The 24,382-nt window shown below is 37.1% G+C and overlaps 1 protein-coding gene across 1 annotated transcript in view; it reads left to right on the forward strand.

Annotated features, from left to right (window-relative positions):
• LOC126189008 (mediator of RNA polymerase II transcription subunit 15) overlaps positions 1–24,382 on the forward strand; it is a 140,547-nt gene that overhangs the window by 90,030 nt on the left and 26,135 nt on the right. The window contains exons 7-10 of the mRNA XM_049930819.1: positions 7,562–7,816; positions 12,704–12,825; positions 12,971–13,053; positions 22,130–22,294. Of these exons, the coding sequence (XP_049786776.1) occupies positions 7,562–7,816; positions 12,704–12,825; positions 12,971–13,053; positions 22,130–22,294 (625 nt within the window). The remainder of the gene's footprint in view (positions 1–7,561; positions 7,817–12,703; positions 12,826–12,970; positions 13,054–22,129; positions 22,295–24,382) is intronic.

Consider the following 24,382-nt stretch of genomic DNA (forward strand, 5'->3'; position numbering starts at 1 on the left):
TGTACGGGCACTTATGACCGCGCAGTTGAACACATCACAAACCAAACATTTTCATTATATCTCCACTTTTGTAGTAACATCATTATTGAACTCTGGTGGTTTGTTCCCATCACTCACTATCTATTTCATGCTGAGATCCTCCACTCTCTGCACCCCAATCATTTTTGCATTCAACCTATCTTGACTTTTTATTCGGTAGTGGTGGTCTATGATGTTAAAATAGCCTTTTGGTGACTGATCTCTAGCGATACAATTACTGAATTGATAAGTATTGGCCTAATTCTTGCCAGCGGAGGAATGCGTTTCCTTTAAGGTGTTCAATAACAGCTCCAAATAATTTTCAGAAAATATGTCTTAGTACAGCTTTGTAAGGTTATATGTCTTCGTTGTTTTAAATGTGTTTATTTGTCAGTGTGTAGATGGCTGACAAGGAGAGATCCCCAGCAGTAGTATTGACTTTTTGAAACCATCTATATGATGATGTGGCTTAAGATTCCATATATCACATCCTGCAGCCATTCACCCTGGTGGGCCGTTGTTTGCAAGTAATTGATGAAAAAATTTTGAAATTTTGCGTGATGCTTAATAGCATTAAAAAGATTTGTCGTATGGTTGTTTGGTGTAATTTAATAGGATAGGGTGATCTTGTACAGTAGATTGTTGACTTCGAATCTTGTCAGGTGCTTTATTTTTGTTTATTTATTTATTTCAATTTTTATCAAAATTACGTTGCTCAATATTTTTATTCAATTAATTGGTTTAAATGTAATTTTTCTATTTCTCTTGCTTTGTCACATTTTAATCATCATATAAACTTCATTTGCTCTCATTTTTTTCTTATCATTCTTTTTCTGTTTGAAATATTTGCTCATGTGATTTTAATTAATTTGATGTATTAATTTTTATTTAATTTCTTTCGAATTATCATTCAATTTTTTCATCCATGTTTGCTTGAATTTCATTTAAATTTTCATCCGTGCCCATTGTGCAGTAGGAATCTAGGCTATGTTTTAAATGTTTATGTGATGATTACCATAAAAAATACATACCAAAAAATACATTTTTTGCACCAATGCACAGGAATATAAATAGGTCATGTCGTCTTTCATTTTTTAACGTGTAAGTCGGAATTTTTAAAGTTTTTTTAACTGACAGATCAGTTAATAATATTTAAATATTGTAATAGATAAATAATAACTAAATTCACATCCACAAAAGTTCAAAGTTGAAAAAGAATTATTTAAAGAAAAAATGAAAACAAATGAAAAAATCGTACAATGATTAAAATGTGATAAAGGAAAAGAAATATGTTACATTAAAACCAATTAATTGAATAAAAATAATGATCAGTCATTTTGATAAAGATTTAAAAGAAAAAAATTTAAAACACCAAATTGGATTTGAACCTATGATCTTTTGCATGTGGTGGCCTTACCCTACCCATTCCACCACACAAGCAATCTAAAATACAGTGTATTACTAACGCTATTGACTGTTGTGTAAAAATCCCCCCCCCCCCCCCCTCTCCGAAATTACTTGCAAATGAGGGACCACCATGGTTAATAGCTGCAGGGTGTGGGGACCTCTCCTTGTGAGTGAAATCTTCCCCTATTGGCATGGCTTGGTCAGGAATTGTATGCACAATATTTTTCAAATTTTCTCCAAAGTATTCCACTGCTTCAGAACTTATAAAGGTGTGTGATATTAACAGCTGGCTGTTCTGGTGCTTAACTTCACCCGTGTTACCTCACATTCAGACATCACAACATATTTTATAGCAATGAATATGTATGTTGCTATAATTGGTGTCCAGTCCATTCTGTTACAGCATATTTCATATTGAGTTTAATATTTCATGGCTATTTATTTTTGGTTTCAACCAACTTACTGTTTCTGTTTCAAATATCAAAAGTTTCCTGTTACTGCTAATTGGTAACTGTCTCAGAGATTTTACTGTGAACGCTTCTGTAATTAAGTGGTACTAGATTTCTTTTTCTGACTGAATTTGAGTTTTACTCCTCTTTGAAACTGCTATGTACATAAGAATCAAGAACATGGAACCACTATTGGTTTTCATGTATTTTGTTTAGCACTACTATAATACCATGTTTATATAATTTAATTCTTCATTTGTCTAGCCATGAAAGTATTTTGGATACATCTCTGCACATGCTAAACACAATACAGAGATTCAAAATACATAAAGTAGTGCTTATGTCACTTGCTACATCTTACAGCAAGTATTGTTCTTTTTATTCCTAAGTTATGTTAAACCAGAGCACATGTTCTCTAAGTAAATTACAGCTAAATGCAATTTTTGAATATGCTGTTACAGTTTAGCTTATGTGAGGCATGCTGGTTTGACTGTTAGTGGTACATTCTATTATTCAGAAATTATATTCCAGCAGGAAATGTGTAAAGAAGTTGACTGACAGTTCATTGTAGCACATTTTGACAGTGAGCTAGCAAGCATCCAGTACTAAGTTCTGATTTGAATATTTGCACACACAACTTGAATACCGGTATACTGATTATGGCAATAATTATGCTGAAGTATTGCTTCCAGAGGACAATCCAGCTAAATTTGAAAAATATTTGTGAAGATTGAGCCCTTAAATGCTGCATCCATGAACCCATCTGATGAACAACACTAATGAGTAATTGAATTAGGGATAGCTGCAACATTGCAGAGTACACTCTTGTTGCTACTGTGAAAGTAGCAGTCAGATGTGCCATGCAGCTGGATGTCAGTAGACCTTGCACTGGCTGTTAGTGTGAAATGGGCAAGATACAGAATGTCAGTGCATTTGAGTACAGCCAGGTGGGGCATGCTATCTGAGGCGGTTCCACATGTTACTGTGTTAATTACGTACTGTGTGTGCCTCAGTTATGGGGCTGCCTCTCTTAGCATAGATCACTTGCCATGAGCAGCAATGTGTTCATAGGGGCTGTTGCCTCCAAGTCAATTCAGTGGTGGACAGAAATCATTGAGCAGCCATATTATCCAGAACCCACCAGCTCTTTACGAGGTACGGAAGCCACCCCACCACTATGTAGCTCATTTGAAGATACAAGATGTGTTCAAGAAGTAAAGGGAATTTTATAATTTCACGTGTTGGATTAGTCAAATTTGCACTCCTCCCCCGCTTAAAAAACAGTAAACATGGCTGAAAAGTATCTGTATAGTGTTAGCCATGTCGGATATGGAGACTGTTATTGCCTACAGATACGTTACATCTGCTTTGGTAGTATTGGCAATTATTTGCATAAAATTGATCAAAGAATTTGTTATATATTTATTTTGTGTGTGTGTTTTCCGCATCTCCTCCTAAACCACAGGTCTGATTTCAACCAGACTTAGTGCACATACTCCTTACTGTCAAGGAACAATAGTTGTAGTAAGAACCACCTGCCTACCACAGTTCAAAAGATACATAGTCGTAAACAGTGAGGTGTGTGAAAAACTGCTGCATTGTGCATGGTCTTTAAATTTATTACTCCTGTCCTACTAACTCTATTCGCAACACTTTTTGCAGGCAGTATCAGCATATAGTGCTCAATGTACCAACAAAATTATATCTTTGTATGACACATAGATCAGGAGATATGGTGTCATAAACACTGAGCTGCATGAAAAAATGCCGCATCATGCATGAAGTTTTAATGCATTTATTCTTTACGACAAAGGCACTCCTGCAGTCGAGTAAACTTAAGAGAATGCCTGACACCTGGCATTCCTTTGGCTGCTTTCAGCTGTGAAGCACAAATGACTTCAGGTGAAAACAGTCGCCGTCTATAGAGCTATGAGAAAGCATTGCCTTAGGGATGTTTACAAAATCGCTTGTCTACAATGCAAAGCAACTGTGCCCAGCATATAGAAACTATCTGGGATATTACATTACAAAGACAGTTAATTTTTTTAAATGTTTCTAACAGAAAATTTGCAAAATAAATACCCTTGCAATGTTGGGTTTGTCAGTTTTACTATGAGAAAGGAATTAAATGAAGCTAAGTTTTAAAAATGTTAAGTATTGCTCTTAGTGAATTCCTATGGTTGAAACAATAGTTTTTGAGTGGTAGGAACATTTCGAAGAAGATTGTGTAGATACTGAAGATGATGAGCATTGTGGACATTTCAACACATCATCGAGTGATGAAATTGTGGAAAAAGTGAAAAAAAAAAAAGATTATGAACAATTGCCAAATTAAAATCAGAAAATTAACTGATAATGTTGGTGTATCAAGTATCTCATGCCGTGAACATTTTTTTGGCTATTATGGGAATGAGACGTGACAGCGAAATTTGTTCCCTAGTTGCTGAATTGTGAAAAGCAACAGCGGGGAATGCAAGTTTCGTAGGCAACATTAGCTGAAGTGAACAGCTGTGTAGAACTACTGAAACATGGGTTTCAGTTATGACATTGAAACTAAGGCTGTTTTATCAGTGGAACCATTTTGAACGCCAAGAATAGAAAAAGCTCTGCAAGTGTGATCTAATGTGATGGTTGTGTTCACTGTGTTCTTCCATTTTAATGACATGGTTTCTGCCACAAGATAGAACAAACAGCAAGAAGCACTACTAACAAATTCAATGTTGTTTGTGTAAAGCAATCTGGGGGGGGGGGGGGGGGGGGAGGCTGGATTTGTGACACACTAATGCACCTGTTTACACTTCATTGCCTGTTCGTGATGTTTGCCCAAAAACAATACTGAAAAGATGTGCCAGCTTCTTATTTACCAGGTAGATTTTTTGTTTCCTAAAAATAAATAAAACTTTAAAAAACTGTCACTTTATGAGAATAATAGATTAGATTAAAAACCCATCACTGAGAGAGAGAAAATCTATCCTAAAGATAGAGATCCAAAAGTGTCTTGATCGTTGGAAAAAATGATAGAATAATGGTATAATATGTAATGAGGACTATTTGGCAGTGCATAACTTTGATGTAGGCAATAAAAAAATCCTTTCCAAACAACAAAATTCCTGAAATTTTTTGAACACACCTTTTATGTTCCAATAATTGGTTAATGACAATATGAAGAGCTATTACTGAGATGTGCACAAGCTTCCTGATGGAGTGTGTGTGTAGAGCAAAATCAGCTGTATTTATTAATGTTAAATTTACACGTTATATTTTCCAGAGCCAAAACGGTTCCCTTTTCAGGCACCTTTCAGGATGTAGAAATCAGTTTAAGTTCACTATCAGAACAAGACAGCTTACCCTATTTTACTATATCCTAGATTCTCAACTAATATTAACTGTCATAGTTTTAAGAACATAGAGTGGCTTCTGAAAACTCTCATGCAATTCATTTTATCATTAGAAGAATTACTTTGCAAATATTTAGTCACAGGTAGAGAGAGAATTTCTTAACCACATTTAAGTTCATTACTTAGTTACGATGTAATTAACATGTTACTGGCTTAACATGCTATTGATTGCTGTTTTGCAAACAGACTGGTGTAAGTGTAAGGGGCATAGCAGCATGTTTGTGGTCATGGGGTCACCAGCAAGTGTTGATAGTGTCTGCAGCAACGAAGTGCAAATTTATGTTTATATTATGAGGTATTGTGAGCGAATTGTTTGTAAATCAAAGAACGTTGTACAATTAGGACCAACAGAATGAGGCAGTGCAGTTGTTAATACACTGACTTCATGTTTAAGAGGATTGAATCTGTTCTGTATGGCCATCCTTACTCAGGTTTTCTGTATTTTCCTAAATGATTTCAGGCGAATGCTGGAATAGGTCCTTTATCAAGGCCATAGCTGACCCTGTGCTCTGTCCTCATAAAAGCGCACTCATATCTTTGTGTGTGTGTGTGTGTGTGTGTGTGTGTGTGTGTGTGTGTGTGTGTGTGTGTGATGATCACAAGCCCTACATCATTGAGAGATGATCTGTTTCCATTATCTCTGAGTTCTTGAAATATAAGGGGCAGTAAGTAGGAAATGAAAGAAGTAGGAAAAATAAATAAGTAAAGTGTTTATTATGTCAAAAGTAATGGCCTTAATTGTTAATACATTTATCACACTGTGAGACAAGGTGGTCAGTTCCATCATGGAAAAACATTTGTGGCTGTCTATGAAACCATGGTTGTACCCAGGCATGCACCTCTTCAATAAAAGCAAATTTCATTCTTGGTGGCACCGGAAGGAAATTGCATGGAAGGGATTGGTACTGTATGGAAGATGTGTAAAGGCGCGTGTCCACTAGCAAGTAACTTCTGCAAGCACTTGCTGAGATGTTTAAAATAGAGCAAAAGTTTGTGCAAGTTTATTTCTCCAAGTTGCTTCAACAAGTTAATTTCAGGAGCTTGGTACAGGGACTTGCAGAAGTGTTTCTGCTAGAGTTGAGTCGTGAGATGAGCTGGTGGAAGTTTACAGTGTTGTAGTTAGAAATGGATGCCATCATTGTTGCATTATTGTTGTTGTTATTGTTAATGAATAGTTGTTACAAAAAACAAAACTAAGAAAACAAAAAGTATTCGTAGGGATAAAGAAATGTACATATTTCAGTTATAAAGAAATTTGAATGAAATAAAATCAGAGGTTCTTCTTTTTAGATTTTTAGATTGCTGATCGATTTTTGCAAACAGTACCAGTATTTATTATTTTTGTTACACATGTAATGCATTTGTGTTCATGCTAACATTAATAATCTACAAAAATTTGAAGACATCTGTACTGCCTTGATACTTCTCCTTGTGGTGAAACAAAATAATATGTAAATGATTTTCTCACTTTCTTAGCTGTGGTGGTCAGTTTTAAATGTTAGGGATTCTCATGGTCTATTTGTTTTGGGCCATCTGTCTTCATGCTGTTCTCCTTTCCAACACTGACATTTTTGTACTAGTATTGAAAACACACAACTTTTACAGCTTTGAGAAAAACTTACAGCAACTGGCAAATTTGGTGAGTACTTGCAGCAAGATGTAAGAAACTGTTTCCACTAACTTGCAGAAGGTACTTCTGCAAGCTGGTGAAGCTTGCAGAAGTTGACTTACTGGGAATGTTTCCCCATCAAATAACTTGCAGAAGTAGCTCCTGCAAGCGACTTGTGGAAGTTTATGTGCTAGAGGACACACATCTTTAAGGGCTTTGCAGAAAAACTTCTGCAGCATAGTCAAAACAGCCTTGCTCACCTGCATATAGCCAAGGTTGTTTCGACTATGCTACAGAAGTTTCTCTGGGAAGCCCTTATGCATGCTCCATAGAGTCTCAATCTCTCCCTGTGTAATTTCCATATTTATGGTGCCCTCAAGAAAGATATTTGTGGTCATTGATTTTCTTCAGATGAAGAAGTGCTCACTCGGGTAAAACTGTGGTTCCTTGGGTGTCTGCAGACATTTTTTCATGAAGACATTGACCATCTGGTCTCATAGTGGGATAAATACACTAACAGTTATTGCAATTACTGTTAAAATAATAAACTGTTTACTTACTTTTTTTCCATCTGTCTCATTTTCATTTGACTGCCTCTTATAATAAGTATATTGTTGTCAGTGTTATCTCCTTTTAGATGGTTGTCAATGCTTTATTGATTTTCTTTTTTCATTTTGAAGGTTGGTGCTATAGGCCAGATGGCTGGACAGATGCAGGCGCAGATGCAGGGAGCCCAAATGGGGCCCCAACTAACTGCACAGATTCAGCAACAACAGCTTTCAGGACAGATGAGAGTGCAAATGGCTCCTGGTCCACTGCAGAGCCAGATGCAAGCTCAGATGCAAGTCCAAATGCAGACACAGATGGGTACCCAGATGGCTGGTCAATTACCAAGCCAGTTGCATGCACAGATTCCTCACATTGCTCAGATACAGGTATTTATTTTAAATAAAAGGTAGGTCAGAAATAGAAACCATAACAAAGTATCTCTGTGAATTGCTTCCTGCCTTTTGTGGGAATCTCTTTCACTTGTTAGCAAACAACAGGCACTTATGATCAGCTGTTGTTTGAGCGTGTTTCCTTTTGTTCTGTGTTGTTTCTATCTTCCAGGCAGTTTATCATTGGTAATGATGTCTGTTGACTTGGAAGAGTGGGCACTCTAGTTTATTGAAGATTACAGGCAATGAGAATTACTTTGAACTTCACAATAAAAGATTTCGTGAATAAAACTTTGAGGCATGATGCCCTAAAGGAACTCGGATATATATACCTGACTTGGCGAGAACAAAAACCAGTCTTAATAGTCTCCGTTCATGTCACTACATGAAGCACAAAAGATCCCAAAATAGTAAAGTGGAGTTGGGGCAGAACAATATTGTACATTGAAGTGATTTGCTTCTCTTGCATTATCATTTCTCAAAGACACACTGCTAATTCCCATGAGGCGTAAGGTGCTAGAAATCAGTATAGATGTTATGATTCACGAGAGAGTAAAATTCCAATTCATTCATATTGTGGACGTATTTACGTCCTGGACTTCCCATTGTTAGATTTGCACTGTTTTTAGATCTGTATTACATTCATAGTAAGTCTTACATGTATTTGTCCTGCAAGGGTACTGATTTCTTTCCCCTCCTAAAATATTCTAAAACCTTGTGTCTTCTTCTTTTTTTTGCGACAGTTGATGGTTTACATGTAATACCAATACATGCAAAAGACTTATACGAGATGAAATAACGTTTCTCCATAATCTTGCAATTATCTCCTCTAATCTAGTATCCTCAGTATCCAGCGACCCAAAAGCAGCATAAAAATTCCTAGATATTGGTTGCTTTTGGAGAAAATTCTGCAAGTGAACACAACATTCCCATCAATAACATGTTCATTTCATTGCTTTCCAAAACATCCTAAGAACAGACATCTTTAAATGGAAAGTATCAAACAATGGAAAATCCAGAATAGAATAATAGATTGCTACTCACCATACAGTGGAGATGTTGAGCCGTGGACAGGCGCAACAAAAAGACCGCTAAACAAGTAAGCTTTAGGTCAAAAGGTCTTCTTCTGAATTAGCCAAAACACACACACACACACACACACACACCACCACCACCACCACCACCACCACCACCTCTCGGCCCCCCCCCCCTGCCCCCCTCCTGACCACTGTCTCTCAAGAAAGAAACAGAAAGGGAGAATACTGTTTCGATGAAGTACAGCGTAAGGAAAAAAGTGGCCTTGACAGTATCTGTTTGTGCCACAACACTTCAAAGTCAGCGACATCCAAATACAGTGTCTCAAAGGGAACAAGTTTGAGAGAAAAAGAAACAGTTAATAACAAATCAAAAGTTGCATGAATGTCACGCAAAGAGGTCTTTGCAGTAGCAATAGGAGGAAAATCCAAATGTGATAATAGTGTGTTTCGATAGACAGCAGATCACTCATGATGAAAGCACTCCATAGGTGACGTATTCTATTCAAGACAGGTTTGGCTGTATAATTTGTGTATTATGATTCATTCCCCAGCACAGATCAAGGAAAGGAGTTCTTTTTATGTGTGACTTGAAACAGGGTACTATAAAGGTCTGGAACAACATAGCATTGTCAGGATATTAAATAAAGATTGATAGCAATCAATGTCGAGTCCAGTGTAGTAAAAGCCCTATGATCAAATATGCCTTTCAAAATAACTGCTCAGTGAGTGATGGCTTTTGAAAAGTTTAAGAAGAACATATAGTTGTCCGTACTGGACACTTATAGTGGAAGTCCTATAGAGGTTGAGGTACAGAAATTCAAAAAGTACATCCAGCAAGGAAAGCTGCCACTATGGAAAAGAAAAATATGGTCAACAATGAAAAGAAAAAGTATGTCTTAAAAAACTTGTGAGGCCTTAACTTCCCTCCCCTCTTTGCATGTATCGACTTTTGAAGAAATTTGTTAACTTTGTCCATCCATTGCCAAATAAACAGTGAAAATATTAGAATGCACATATTCGGAATTGTGCCTACAAAAGATGTGTAAATGTTAAATCATGTCTTACAGTATGATATATAAACGATGTGTTTTCTCAAAAATTTACTTTTTGTATGTGTCAAGTTATTAAAAAACACTCCTAAGTTATTGTTAGTAGATTACAAACAATAAAATTTATTGTCAAGAGCAGTACTCTTTGTGAACACTTTTAAACCTGCACAGCTTAGTAACCTTCGGTATGGCACTAGATGACATTGACCTTTTCACATTGAACAAATGTGGTGCGAATGATCATATTACAAACAAATTAGGAATTTGAGAGCAGGCCTGCGCATAGTGTCAACCCAACCATTCAGCTTGGATGCCCGGATAAATTTACTCTCAAATGCTACTGATATTAGCAAATATCTTGGACTGTGAAAATATAGGATCCCGACAGTCTTTATTTGGGCTCACATGCAAACTTCAGTCCAGATGAAACCAACCTATAAATGATTCATCCACTTTGATACCTGGTACGCTTTTCACAACAAATGTTTCTATCCTTTCAGCTTAGGCATCTGTGGTAAATACCAGGTGTTCCCGAATGAATGTCAGTATTTTAAGGCTGGCATTTATTACATTCAGCTTAGAGCTATAAACAATACATCAGATGAAAGAGTGACTCAAACAGTTTTGTTTATGAAAGTGCTACTAATAAAAATGGTGAATAGTGAACATAAAGCTTTTTATGTTGTATAGTTCACAAGGACTGAATCTATTGTTACAGTCCACTGTGCATTCCTTATTAAGTTCCATTGTAACTCTCAATGTGGTAATAACATACATAGTGTGAAGACACTGGCTGTCTTGCAAGAAGAAGAGTATGATTTGACCAAGAGTGAGTGAAGAACATGTCGAACAAGTGAGAGTCTTTCATGCGTCGCCCCAAGAAATCATTTCAGAAGACTAGCCATGAATTAGCAATTCCAGTGACGTCTGTATGGAGAGTGTTCTGTATGGAGAGTGTTAAGGAAATGCCTACAACTAGGCCCGTTCCGTTTGTAGTTGTTACGAGCTTTGAAGCCTACAGATTATGGTTTGTGTGCTACCTCTGCAAACAGTACTGAGTTATGCCAGTGATGTGGTACACCATCTTGCTTTCAAATAAAGTGTTGTGGTTCAGCTTCTTCCAATTGAGGAAAGAGTCATAACTCTAATGCAAGATAAGGAACACCACCTAGTTGTTTCACCAAAAAAGACTGGCCCATAAACTTTCCGATGGTATGTGGCACAGAAACATTCAACTTAGTGGAGTCCCGTTGCAACAGTACGATCATTTTCTGGATTGTGTAGGCTTCAGTAATGAATTCACATTTCACCAAAGTGGAAATATGAACAAACATATTGTGTGTATCTAAGGGTCAGCAAATCCCCACAAGATGGTACAGTTGCAACAGGACTCCTCTAAGCCGAATTTATCTGTGCAACATACTGTCAGAAAGTTTAAGGGTCAGTCTTTTTTTTTGGTCAAACAACTGTAACTGGTGTTTCTTATCTTGCTGCGTTAAAACTACGGCTCTTCCCTCAGTTGGAACAAGGTGAAACACAAAACTTCATTTGACAGCAAGATGATCTGCTACATCACTGGCATAACTCAGAATGCGATTGGTTAAATGACATTTAATGTGACCACTGGGCTGGCCACAAGGGGCCCGATGAAGAGTTATTTTGCATGACTTCCATATTCACACACGATCTTATGGTATGAGATTTTAGCATTTGGGATTTCATAAAGGATCATGTATGTGCCTTTGCTACCAGATGATCAGCCCAACTATGGAAATAGGATTGAGGCAGTTGTTATAACAGTTACCGCAGACAAAATGATCAAGGTCTGGGAAGAACTCACCTATCGACTTGATGTATGCCATGTGGCAAGTGATGCTCATAATGAACTCTTGTAAGAAAAACTGTTTGAATTTCTCTTTTACTTAGGGTATTATGTATTATTGTGAGTTGAGTGTAGTAAATGCTACAAAGTCTTCAAACCCCGATATTCATTTTCAAACATGTGGTATATTTGCTAAACACCAAATCATTTAGTGCCCGTATCAGTAATCTCTTTCAGTTGTTTTCATCCTCCGAGAAATGTGGTTTGCACTTTCAAAACGATCAGTCAGGACAGGCCTGCCCCCACCCCCCTAACCCCACCCCAGACATAACCTCATACTATCATACTTGAGATCATTTCAACCCCCTGCCCTGTACCAGTCACTAAACTTTTCTCCTAGCAGTCCCGTACCTTACCATTACAGCTGTCCCTGTCCCTGAACCTGTCTCCTTAATGTGTGTAAGCCATATACATACATATATTACACAAACACAATCTTTTGTATTTCTTTCACACACACACACACACACACACACACACACACACACACACACACACACCCCTCGTCCCTCCCCTTTCTTCACCCAGTGTCCATTCCATTTCCCCATAATCCTCCCAACCAAGAGACTTCTCTCCCTATTTGGGTAATGAAAGAAAGAGAAGGGAAGAGGACCAAGGATATGCTGTACCCTTATGGATATGATAATGATCAAACCTGGAGTTTTAATTTGTCTACATGTACTGCTGCAAACTTGTGAAGCAGTTGCTTTCTCCAAAACTTCTGCAAGGGCTTCTGTGGATTACTGTTTTGTAAGAGCTATAGTTCAAACTGTTTGGGAATCCAGCATAATTTTAGAATTATTTCTCAGTCTGTTTAGTTTGTAACTGTGTACCTTTCTGATTTTGGTGGTGGTATGATGATGCCAGTTCAGTTCAGTTCGGTTCAGGGCAGTTGTATATGAATTGTCTGTTCCAGGGAAATGATAATATGATGATGGCAAATCAGGCAAGTGGTTTCGCTGGTTCACGACAGTTTTTAAGACAAAGTCCATCACCATCCGCTCCTTCACCAGCAGGACTCACTGCAGGGCCTGCAAGGTATTATGATGACCTGTAAGGAGAAGCTACAAAAATTTTGCAATTTGGCATTTATGAATTCGTGCATTTCTATTGTATTTTATTTAGGGGACAGTGAAATAGTAAAAGCCGCTGTTGAAATTAATTTTATGTTATTTTTTATTAGCAATCAAATGGCAGCATCTCCAGCATTGGTTCCATCACCAAGTTCTCAGCTTACACCAATGTCAGTGCCTCAAAGATCAGTTGGTAAGTACACCTTAATTTTTACCTTACCTTTGGTCTCTTGCCAAACTCAAAATATCTTTGTCGTGGTTGTTTCATTTTATGAATTTCCTTCTTGATTCATTACTTCACAAAATGATGCAAAACTCACAAAACTAGATATCACAATTTTGTGTTTTGTAACGTGCCCCTATGATGATTGTGGTGGTGTGAAAATTTAGACTGATCATTTTCTTGTATGTTGCAAGCAATGTAACTACTAGAATTCTTTTAAAACATTCACCTGTCCTTATTTCAAGCATATTATTCTTTGATGTATAGCATCGTCATCACCATCATCATATTAAAAAGGAGTTACATGCTATATTAAATGTTTACAGCCAATTAAATATTGTTTTTCCAAATGGTATCTGTTTTTAGAATGTTCCCTGTAAATTCCAAAAAGTGTAGGTCCTTTTCAACAAGGAGGTGAAAGAATTCTGCCCTCCTACTATAAGTACATTAGCTGCTGAGGGAGGGATGTGAGTGGTGGTGGTTGGGAGTTACTAGGCAAACAAGCCGTGACTGCCATCTGTTGGCTGTGATACCGGTTGTCAAATGCTGCATATTGCATGTATAGGAAACAAAAAACTAAGTCATTGGTGTAACAAGAGTTGAAAGGATTTGGAGACCACATGTTGTGTGTGTTACGGTTCCAGGTATCACACCATGCAGTCACAGTTAATTGAATAGTGACAGCTAATGACAACTATTTTTATAAAGGTATAAAAATAATTGATGTAATGGGACTTATACCCATTACCTGCAGCATATCAACCAAATAACTTAATGACTATATTGGGGTGTGGTTTCATACACTGATTTTGTTGTTGTAGCTTCAGTTGTTATCTAGTTGATCACAGGAAATTATTTTTTGTTGTTTACTCGCAAACAATGGTTCACCAGGGAATGTGGTTGCAGGGTGTGATATAAAACCTGGGACCCTAACCTATACAACCACAAAATGAACTTATTTTTTCTTCACTGCTCTCACGTCAAATGAAAACAAGACGGATTTCTGTGGCTGGGAGCTATCAAGTGAATTAAAATACATTCACATAATTACGGAAGGCTAAAATATGTTACTAGTTTCAGATTTTATTTTATTTCCAAATTTCTGGCAGTCAAGCATTAATTGTCTTGCAGAACAATAAAGTTATTTTTGTTGGTTTGCTAAAGAAATTTGGCTTTTATTAAGCTTTCCTGCTGAGGCAGTCAATTTATTTGAAACAAAGTGGTTAGTTTCAACTGTTCGCTGCATTTCAAGTACACGTTTTCATCTTCTAGCACGGTATGGCATTATGTCATAATTAAGGACCAAACATGAGATAATACACTACTGGTACTACAAGAAAATTTACGTCCCGAAAAACACACACTGAAAAGTTTCATATTAGTTCAAGGCCTACGTCATTGGGAATCTGGACATATGTGCACTGTATGGCGTACTATGCATTTTAGTATGGTTCACAAAATTCCGACACTCTTGGAGTATCCTCTGATCTATTGTTTCTTTTATGACATAATGTAAGCAAGATCTTTTAATGTTTTACACTTACGAACATACGGGCTTCCTACACAAGCGCCGTGACGCCTCTTATCTGGCGCTCTCTGGCAACTGCTGAAATGAATCTATTTCTAACAGGTCACGGGAAAATATTGCGATGTGCTGTTCGAAAAGCGTTATTTTCAAATTTCCTTTTATGCAAGGTGAACTATGTGCGAGAATGTACGATGAATTTCTTAAATCGCAGAGTTTACTCTCTTTCAAAAGTCAACTCTTTGTTGATGAGCCATTTAGAAGAATTTTGAGCCCAGAAGATCAGAGATTCATGTCAGTATTAAAAATTTTACTGGCGTATTTGTGTGATGTATCTTAAAGTGTTACATGCTCTAAACAGATCAACATTATATGTGAAAGCTTAGCTTCTCCTGCAGCTTATTAATCTTAGAGACAAATATTATACGCGAAAGCTTTGCTTTTCTTGTAGCAACACTATGCATATTAATTTAAACCATTAACTTTCCCTGTTGGTGGAATTCAAATTTATACTTTCGTAATACGAAAATATGCAGCGTACATTTTTCTACACTGCTGTATAAAACCATATTCTTTCAAAGGAAAAGGATAAGTTTTACAGTTCCGACAAAAAGTATTCTGTCACTTAACATGGAAAAAGTGTATTTTCACCTGGGAGAAAACATATTTTTTAATCAGGAGATCCGAGAAAATCCGGGAACTTCTTTTCCCTGTCCGCGTACACACCCTGGTGTAGCTGTCAGCTATATTGGCAGTGGCAACAATCAGTTAGATGCTAATCAAAAAAATATTTCTGGAACGCCCAAGCTGCCCGATTCGCTCATGCCCAGAGCAGTCTGGGTTGAACTGGGGAGGGGGATACTCCCTACATGATCCATGTTTATGTTTAGTAATTTTGCCATCCCCCCCCCCCCCCCCCCCCATTTTACAGCTCTCGTGTCAAATGGAAACAAAATGGATTTCTGTGGTTGGGAGCTATCAAGTTAATTAAAAAGCATTCACATAATTGTGGAGGACTAAAATATGTTTTTAGTTCCAGTATTGTGATTTTATTTTATTTCTATGTTCTTGACACTTAAGCATTAACTGCCTTGCTGAACAATATCTTTTTGTCAGTTTGCTAAAGAAATTTGGCTTTTATTAATCTTGTCAGCTGAAGCAGATGTGTTTCATTCCACACTATTGGCTAGTTTCCACTGTTCATTGAATTGTAAGTGCATGTTTTGATCTCCTGGCACATATGGCATCACGCCATAATAAAGAATCAAACATGAGATAATACAGTACTGGTACTACAAGAAAATTTACGTCTTGAAAACCATACTGAAAAGATTAATATCAAGTTGAGGTGTACTTTATTGTGAATCTGGACATACAAATGTGCACTTCAAGCCAAACCATGAATTTTAGTATGGTTTATGAAATTCCGATGTTCTGTTTCTTATATGGTGTAATGTAAGATCTCTTAATGCTTTTTATGTACAAACACACGAGCTTCCTATGTCACTGTAGCTGCGCATGCAGTAATGCCTGTTTTCTGGCACTCTATAGCAAGTGCTGAAATGAACCTATTTCTAACAAGTCGCGGGAAAATATAGTGAATCGTGGTTTGAAAAACATTCCTTTGAAAGTAAATTTTGTTTTGTGTGAGATGAATTATGTTATGTGTGATTACTCTCCTAAACCACAGAGTGTTTGATTCTCATTTAAAATTTTACACTTTGAGGACCAGCCACGTAGAAGAATTTTATATATATAATAGAGGGAAACATACCACGTAGGAAAAATATATCTAAAACCAAAGATGATGAGACTTACCAAACAACAGCGCTGGCAGGTCGATAGACACACAAACATACACACAAAATTCAAGCTTTCGCAACAAACTGTTGCCTCATCAGGAAAGAGGGAAGGAGAGGGAAAGACGAAAGGATGTGGATTATAAGGGAGAGGGTAAGGAGTCATTCCAGTCCCGGGAGCGGAAAGACTTACCTTAGGGGGGAAAAAAGGACGGGTATACACTCGCGCGCGCACACACACACACATATCCATCCACACATATACAGACACAAGCAGACATATTAAAAGGGAAAGAGTTTGGGCCTTTTTTCTAGGGCGAAGGCATGTTTCGGAGGGAATGTAAATAAAACTTAATGGGGTTGTTGTGGAGGTGTTGTGAGGGTGACATGGTATTAGAAGGTGGAAAGTGTAACGTGAGGCTGAAATGAAAATGAAAATAAAAATAAAAGTATATGGGGAGAGATAAAGGTGAACTAGAAAGAAACTGGAGATCTGGTGTGAAAAAAGGCGAAAAAGTGTTGGTTAGAGCTGGGCTATGTTGATCCTGTGGTGAACTTGTGTAGGTAAACAACGAGAGAAACATTCCACGTGGGAAAAATATATCTAAAAAAAGATGGTGTGACTTACCAAACGAAAGTGCTGGCGGGTTGATAGACACACAAACAAACACAAACATACACACAAAATTCAAGCTTTCGCAACCAACGGTTGCTTCATCAGGAAAGAGGGAAGGAGAGGGAAAGACGAAAGGATGTGGGTTTTAAGGGAGAGGGTAAGGAGTCATTCCAATCCCGGGTGCGGAAAGACTTTACCACATGCAGCATACATGTTGCTGCACAGGAAAGATTGTTCCGAAATGCACCCCCTACCCCCACCTCCACCCCCAACCCCTCTTGAAAGTTATGTTCTATGCCAGTGTATAAAACTGTAACCATTCAAAGTATTGATATGTTTTACAGTTCCGAGAGAATGTATATGTCACTTGACACGGAAAAAGTATATTTTCACTGATAAAAAATTGTATTTTTTAACCAGGAAATCTGGGGAAAAAACTGGGAATTTTTTTTCCTCGTCCGCATATACACCCTGTAGGAAATCCCACAATAAATAACGGTGCTCTTACAGACAGCCAGACTGACAAATAGATAATTTTAAAAGTAATTGAGACGATGGGAAAGCAGTTTTAAATCCCCTTAACTGAAAAATTTGAATCGAAGTTTGCCTGTTTTTGCCAAGAGTTTCTGGTTATTTCTCAGGCTTAGCTTAGCGGTGCACTTGACTTTCTGAAACTATCTGTACAGTGATGTAGGTCAAGATTCCAGGTATCACACACCTCAGCCATTCACTGCGGTGGACCTAATTTGCGAGTAATTGACAAAAAAGTATCAAAATTTTGTGTGACACTCAATAGCATTAAAAAAAGTTGCATTACATAGTCTGGTTGCATGATGTAATGGAGACAATAATAGCTCACTTGTTGGAGATTGAGAGTTCGAATCTTGTCAGGTGCATAAATTTTTATTTTTTTTTAAATTTTTAAATCTTTATCGAAATTACTTCAATCATTATTTTTATTCAATTAACTGTAATTTTTTATTTCTATTCCATTGTCACATCATTTTAGTCACCTTATGAACTTCATTTGTTTCATGTTTTCTTTAAATAAGTCTTCTTCTAATCAGAATTTTTGTGAATATGAATTTAATTATATTTATCTGTTATAATATTCAATTATTTGAAAATTCTGATCTATGAGTTAAAAAATGAAAGGCGAAACAGTCGTGTTATGTTTATGCAGTGATGTGAAAAATGTATTTTTGTTACAAAATGTACAATTTTTTTGCATGGTAATCATCATACAAACATTTGAAACATAACCTAAATACCTATCACTGTGGACAAAATAACACAAATGAAAATTTAAATGAATGACGGGTTCGTAAGAAAATGAAATTCAAACAGAATGAGAAATAGGTATAAAGGACAAAAATGTGAATGAAAAAGAAGTGATAATAAAAAAGAAATTAAATTGAAAGTAATACACAAAATTAATGAAAAACGTGAATAGAGATTTCAAGTTACAAAGAATGATAGTAAGAAATATGAGAGCAAATGAAAAAGTTGATATCATGATTAAAATTATGTGACAAAGGAATGGAGTTAAAAAATTACATTTAAAGCAATTAACTGAAAAAAATTGTGATTAAAGTCATTTCAATAAAGATTTAATAATAATAATAATAATAATAATAATAATAATAATAAAACACTTAAGACATCTGACGAGATTCCAACCCATAACCTCTTGCATGTGGAGCTGCTTGCAATCAGACTACATGATGCCACTTTTTTAATGCTATTGGGTCTCATGCAAAATTCTGAATTTTTTCTTCATCAGTCACTCGCAAACAAGGGCCTACTAGGGTGAATGGCTTCAGTGTGTGATAGATGGGATCTTAAGCATCACCATATATATAGTTTCAAAGAAGTCAGTCGCACTTAGTCATGTTCCTGTGTATATCAGAGAGAGAGAGAGAGAGAGAGAGAGAGAGAGAGAGAGAATTATGTGTGACACAGGGCATTGATTGTGATGCCAGTTGATTGTAGTGTCACCAATCTGCATTTTGTGGGATGTATTTGAAGAAAGACAGCTATGGTGTTCTCATCATATCCAAATTCATTGGGCTTCACAAATGCATAATTGTAAAAGTGGTATCAGATTCTTTTTCCCTCACATGCCAGTCATACGGTTCTGTTAGTGTCGGGTCACAGGTTTTGCTAGAGTAAGCATCCCAAAGAAAGCAGGTGTTGACAGGTGTGAAAATTACCAAACAGTCAGTTTAATAAGTCCCTGCTGGAAAACACTGACACACATTCTTTATAGACGAATCGAAAAACTGGTAGAAGCTGTCCTTGGGGAAGATCAGTTTGGATTCTGTAGAAATGTTGGAACACGTGAGGCAATGCCAACCCTATGACTTATCTTAGAAGATAGATTAAGGAAAGGCAAACCTATGTTTCTAGCATTTGTAGACTTAGAGAAAGCTTTTGACAGTGTTGACTGGAATACTCGCTTTCAAATTATGAAGGTGGCAGGGGGCCGAACACAGGGAGTGAAAGGCTGTTTACAATTTGTACAGAAACCAGATGGCAGTCATAACAGTCAAGGGTAGTATATTGAGCAAGCAGTAAAGGAAAAAGAAAAATTTGGAGTAGGAATTAAAATCTATGGAGAAGAAATAAAAACTTTGAGGTTTGCCGATGACATTGTAATTCTGTCAGAGATAGCAAAGGACCTGGGAGAGCAGTTGAATGGAGTGGACAGTGTCTTGAAAGGAGGAGATAAAATGAACATCAACAATAGCAAAACAAGGATAATGGAATGTAGTCGAATTAAATCAGATGATGCTGAGGGAATTAGATTAGGAAATGAGGCACTTGTAGTAGATGAGATTTGCTATTTGGGGAGCAAAATAACTAATGATGGTTGAAATAGGGAGGATATAAAATGTAGACTGCCAGTGGCAAGAAAAGTGTTTCTGAAGAAGAGAAATTTGTTAACATAGAGTATAGATTTAAGTGTTAGGAAAAGTCGTTTTCTCAAAGTATTTGTATGGAGTGTAGCCATGTATGGATGTGAAAAGTGGACAATAAATAGTTTAGACAAGAAGAGAATAGAAGCTACCGAAATGTGGTGCTACGGAAGAATGTTGAAGATTAGATAGGTAGATCATGTAACTAATGAGGACATACTGAATAGAATTGGGGAGAAGAGGAATTTGTGGCACAGCTTGTCTAGAAGAAGTGATCAGTTGTAGGACATGTTCTGAGGCATCAAGGGATCACCAATTCAGTATTGGAGGGCAATGTAAGGGTAAAAAATCATAGAGGGAGACCAAGAGATGAACACTGTAAGTAGATTCAGGAGGATGTAGGGTGCAGTAGTTACTTGGAAATGAAGAAGCTTGCACAGAGTAGAGTAGCATGGAGAGCTGCATCAAATGAGTCTCTGGACTGAAGAAGATGACGACGACGACGACGACGACGACAACAACAACAACAACAACAACAACAACAACAACAACAAGCAGCATAAAGTAGGTTTCAGACTGAAGTCCTCTGTGAAAACAGATGTGAAAGATATGTGTAATTGGGGAGGAATTCCACCTTACAAAAACACCTTCATAGTTTCTTCTCCCTGTCGTGTTTCAGCACATTTCGTGCTATCTTTAGTGGGTTCATTTATTTTCCTTCTGCAAAGCTGTTACGTGTTAATCTTTAAAGAAACTTTTGGTACAAAATACTTACATTTGTAAAATGGGCTATTATTATCAAATGTTTTTACATTAGTTTGCATACAGTACAGAGTGTAGACGTATATTACTGACCTGGGGCGTTATGTGTTGTTTATTTACGATAGGTCTAAAGTTTCAAGTTTTGTGGTACATTTGAAATAAAGTGGATGTATGCATTTGTTTACATAGCTGACATCGAGCTACTGGATTCTGTGCTTGTAGATTTAGGTCTACTACATGATCTACAGCTTGTCATCTGCTAAAAGTGAAACGTTATTTTATTTCTCTGTTTATCTGTGTTTCCGACCAAGAATCACTATGTATCACGTTGTTTGGTGCATTACGTAAAGCTTTTTTTGATGCTGAGCTGTCTTTGTGTCTGGGTATCACACTTGTTTCTTTTGTTTTTATCGTTACACATTCATTTTATACAGTTTCTTGCCAAACAGATATTTCGCCACCATTATGTGTTGTCGTGACTGTGTAGTGTTCACTTGTTTTGTGGCATGGTTTTGTGGATGTGGCACACAGATTTGAAGTTTTGTTGTTTATGGCGGTGTGTGTACATGTGTGCGTGCGTGTGTGCGTGTGCGCGCGCGCATGCGTGCGTGTGTGTGAGCGAATAGTGTGATGAGGGGAGAATGAATTTAATTTTAGAAGCTGATTATATGCAGTTTTGGGGTAGGTGTTATATAGTTTATCTATTGTGGCAAAGATGGTTTTATTGCACAGTGATGTATATTCGTTTAGTACTTTCTTTCCCTGGACTATTAATTTTTGGATGTGATAATGGAAGGGTGTGATTGCATAAACAAGCTCATTCTCTGTTTCGATCCCAATCCTTGTATAAGCTAAGTAATTGCTTAACTGTTGTTTGTAATTACGATGTTACTGATTGGTTCGTAATTTTTGATGAGAGTGAGTATGATGGGATAATAATTAAGATGCTGGAATTCCATTTCATTTGGGGCAGTTCAAATACTCGTCAGCCTTCAGGTTTGTTTTCCGAGAGCACTTCAGTTAAATTTTAGTGCTCCATTCCTCAGATTCTGATGACAGCAGAATATTGAACTCTCACTTTGTCTGTTGAATGAAGAGATTACAGTGTAGTTAATTTTATGTTTAATCAGCTGCAATCTTTATTAATAAGAATATGGCCAAGAGTGCAATGAAGTATTTTAATTTTTTACTGTTTTGTAATAACTAATATTTTTTGTTGTTGGAAAATAGTTTTTGAGGTATCCATTTTCACAGCTTTTATGATCTGTCATTCAGTTTAATGTAAATTGCATACACCCCTTGATAAATATAATTGTATGCATTAGTGTATGTATATAACTGTAAGGAAGGGAGGAAGGTAATATAGTTGGATATCAGTTCACTTCTGTTTAATAATATCAGTCTTCCATTTAAATCCTTCCCACAGGAATGGCACCCTCGCCAAGTAGTTCCTTAAACACTCCTGGCCCTGCAGTACCTACCCCAAGCCCCTGCAGTCAGCAGGAGGATCAAGCTTATATAGAGAAAGTACGTCAACTCAGTAAATATATTGAGCCACTTCGCAGGATGATTGCCAAAATGGGAAATGATGGTAAGTCTGCTTGTAAACTAAAATGAATGTTTTAATAGTGATAAAACATGATTTTGTAGCTCATTTTGATTAAGTGTTAGGTTAATAAGCCAGAGCGTTCATGTTTGATTCTACTGGGGCTTAAGATTTACTGTGGCACTATATTGCCTTTCCTTTGTGTACCTTGCGTGTTCACTATGGTTTGAATTCTTCTTCAAAACTATAGTTTTCAACAGAGTTTCGTTCCACTGTGTAAGCTTAAATGTGAGCAGCACTTAAAAAAAAAAAAAAAAAAAAAAACTTGCAAATCTAATTGATATGCTACATTTTTCTTAAGTGGTTTTAACAACTGTTAAATTATGCTAACCGGTTAAAATGAGCAGATATGAAAAAGTAGAGGTTGATTCAATGTACAAGTGCTTCGTTAGGTGTGGGTCCTTGTGAAGAATTGTGCCGCGACCTTCCTCCAAAATGAGAACCACCTTACCCTGCCAGCCATAGGATGACATGCAGTTTAATATTATTTCCAAATCTTAATTTGACTTTATACTTTTAATTACAAAACACAGTGTCGTGTCTTTTTGTGCACTTTGTAATTACCATCTAGCCCTGAAAATTGTGTTAAAGGAAATACGGTGAAACACTTTTTGCAATACAAGTAAGGTAAACATACCAGGTATGACCATTGGGTTGCTGCTGTCACAGTGAAATAATATGGAATACTGGTCTTAACTTGACTCTCACAATTACATGCCTGTAATTGCAGAATATGTTGTGAAATAAAGAGAATCTAAATAAAATTCGAACATCAATTGGCGTACTTCAGTTTTGTTGTGCGTGAATACTTTAATGTCATTTATGAATATTCATTTCCACTGTTGGACAAAAAAGCTAGTTCAGAAAGGAGACTTTGATCTCTGCCACTTTTGGGCACTGAAAGAATTCACTGATGACAAATGAAAATTTTGTTCGAAGGTGGGGATTGAAACCCAGGTCTCCTGCGTACAGTCAGGTGCAGTAACCATCTACACCACATTGACAAGAGTAATGTCTGATCTCATGCATAAGTATGGCTGGAATCTTAACAGGAGGCTGCTGCTACCTGGGGGGCAGGAGTAGAAATGAAAACTAAAGTAGCAGTCTGGTTCAATGACCCAATCACCAATGCACTATCTTGCCCTATAGTGCATGTCAAATCAAATGCAACTTGCATGTACATTACAGTGCCTTGAAGACATAATTCTACATCTACATGTACATTGTTACTTCGCAGTACACCATATGGCATATGGTGAAGGGTACACCATACCACTACTATCTATTTCCATTCCTGTTCTACTCACAAATAGAATGAGGGAAAAAGACTGTATGAGCCCTCATTTCTTGTATCTTATCTTGGTGGGCCTTACATGCTATGTATGTTGGAAGTAACAGAATCGTTCTGCAATCAGCATCAAGTGCCAGTTCTCTAAATTTTCTCAGTAGTGTTCCTCGAAAAGAATGTCACTTCTCTCCAGCGATTCCCACTTGGTTCCCTGAACCATCTCTGTAACGCTTGTTGTTTTGATCTGCCAGTAATAAATCTAGTAGCTCACCTCTGAATTGCTTCAATGTGTTCGTTCAATACTACCTGGTATAGATCCCAAATATTCGAGCATGTGTGTAGCAAATGCTGAGCCGTTAATTGCAGAACTGCTGAGCGTCGTAGAAACCTCCCGTGCCGAGTTGGTGGGGAAAATTAGCGCTACCACTACGAGACAAGATCTTCGAGTTCGTCTATCACCAGATCTCACTAAGGGACAACAGAAGAAGCTACTTGTAATTCTTCATGATTTCTCTGAATGCTTCAATCCACAGGTGAAGAGCAAATTAGGCAAATTGACGGTGAAGTACTGGATTAGCACTGGAGTCCATCAACCAAAAAGCCAGAGAGCATACCACGTGTCAGCAACGGAACATCGAATAATTCGTGATGAGGTAGAGAAAGTGATGAAGAATGACATCATTCAGCCTTCGCAGAGCCCATGGTCATCACCAGTGGTTCTTTCGGGAAGAAGGATGGCACTTAGCGCTTTTGTGTTGATTATAGGAAGCTTAATAATATAACTA

This window comes from Schistocerca cancellata, chromosome 5 (genome assembly GCF_023864275.1).
Source record: "Schistocerca cancellata isolate TAMUIC-IGC-003103 chromosome 5, iqSchCanc2.1, whole genome shotgun sequence".
NCBI lineage: Eukaryota > Metazoa > Arthropoda > Insecta > Orthoptera > Acrididae > Schistocerca > Schistocerca cancellata.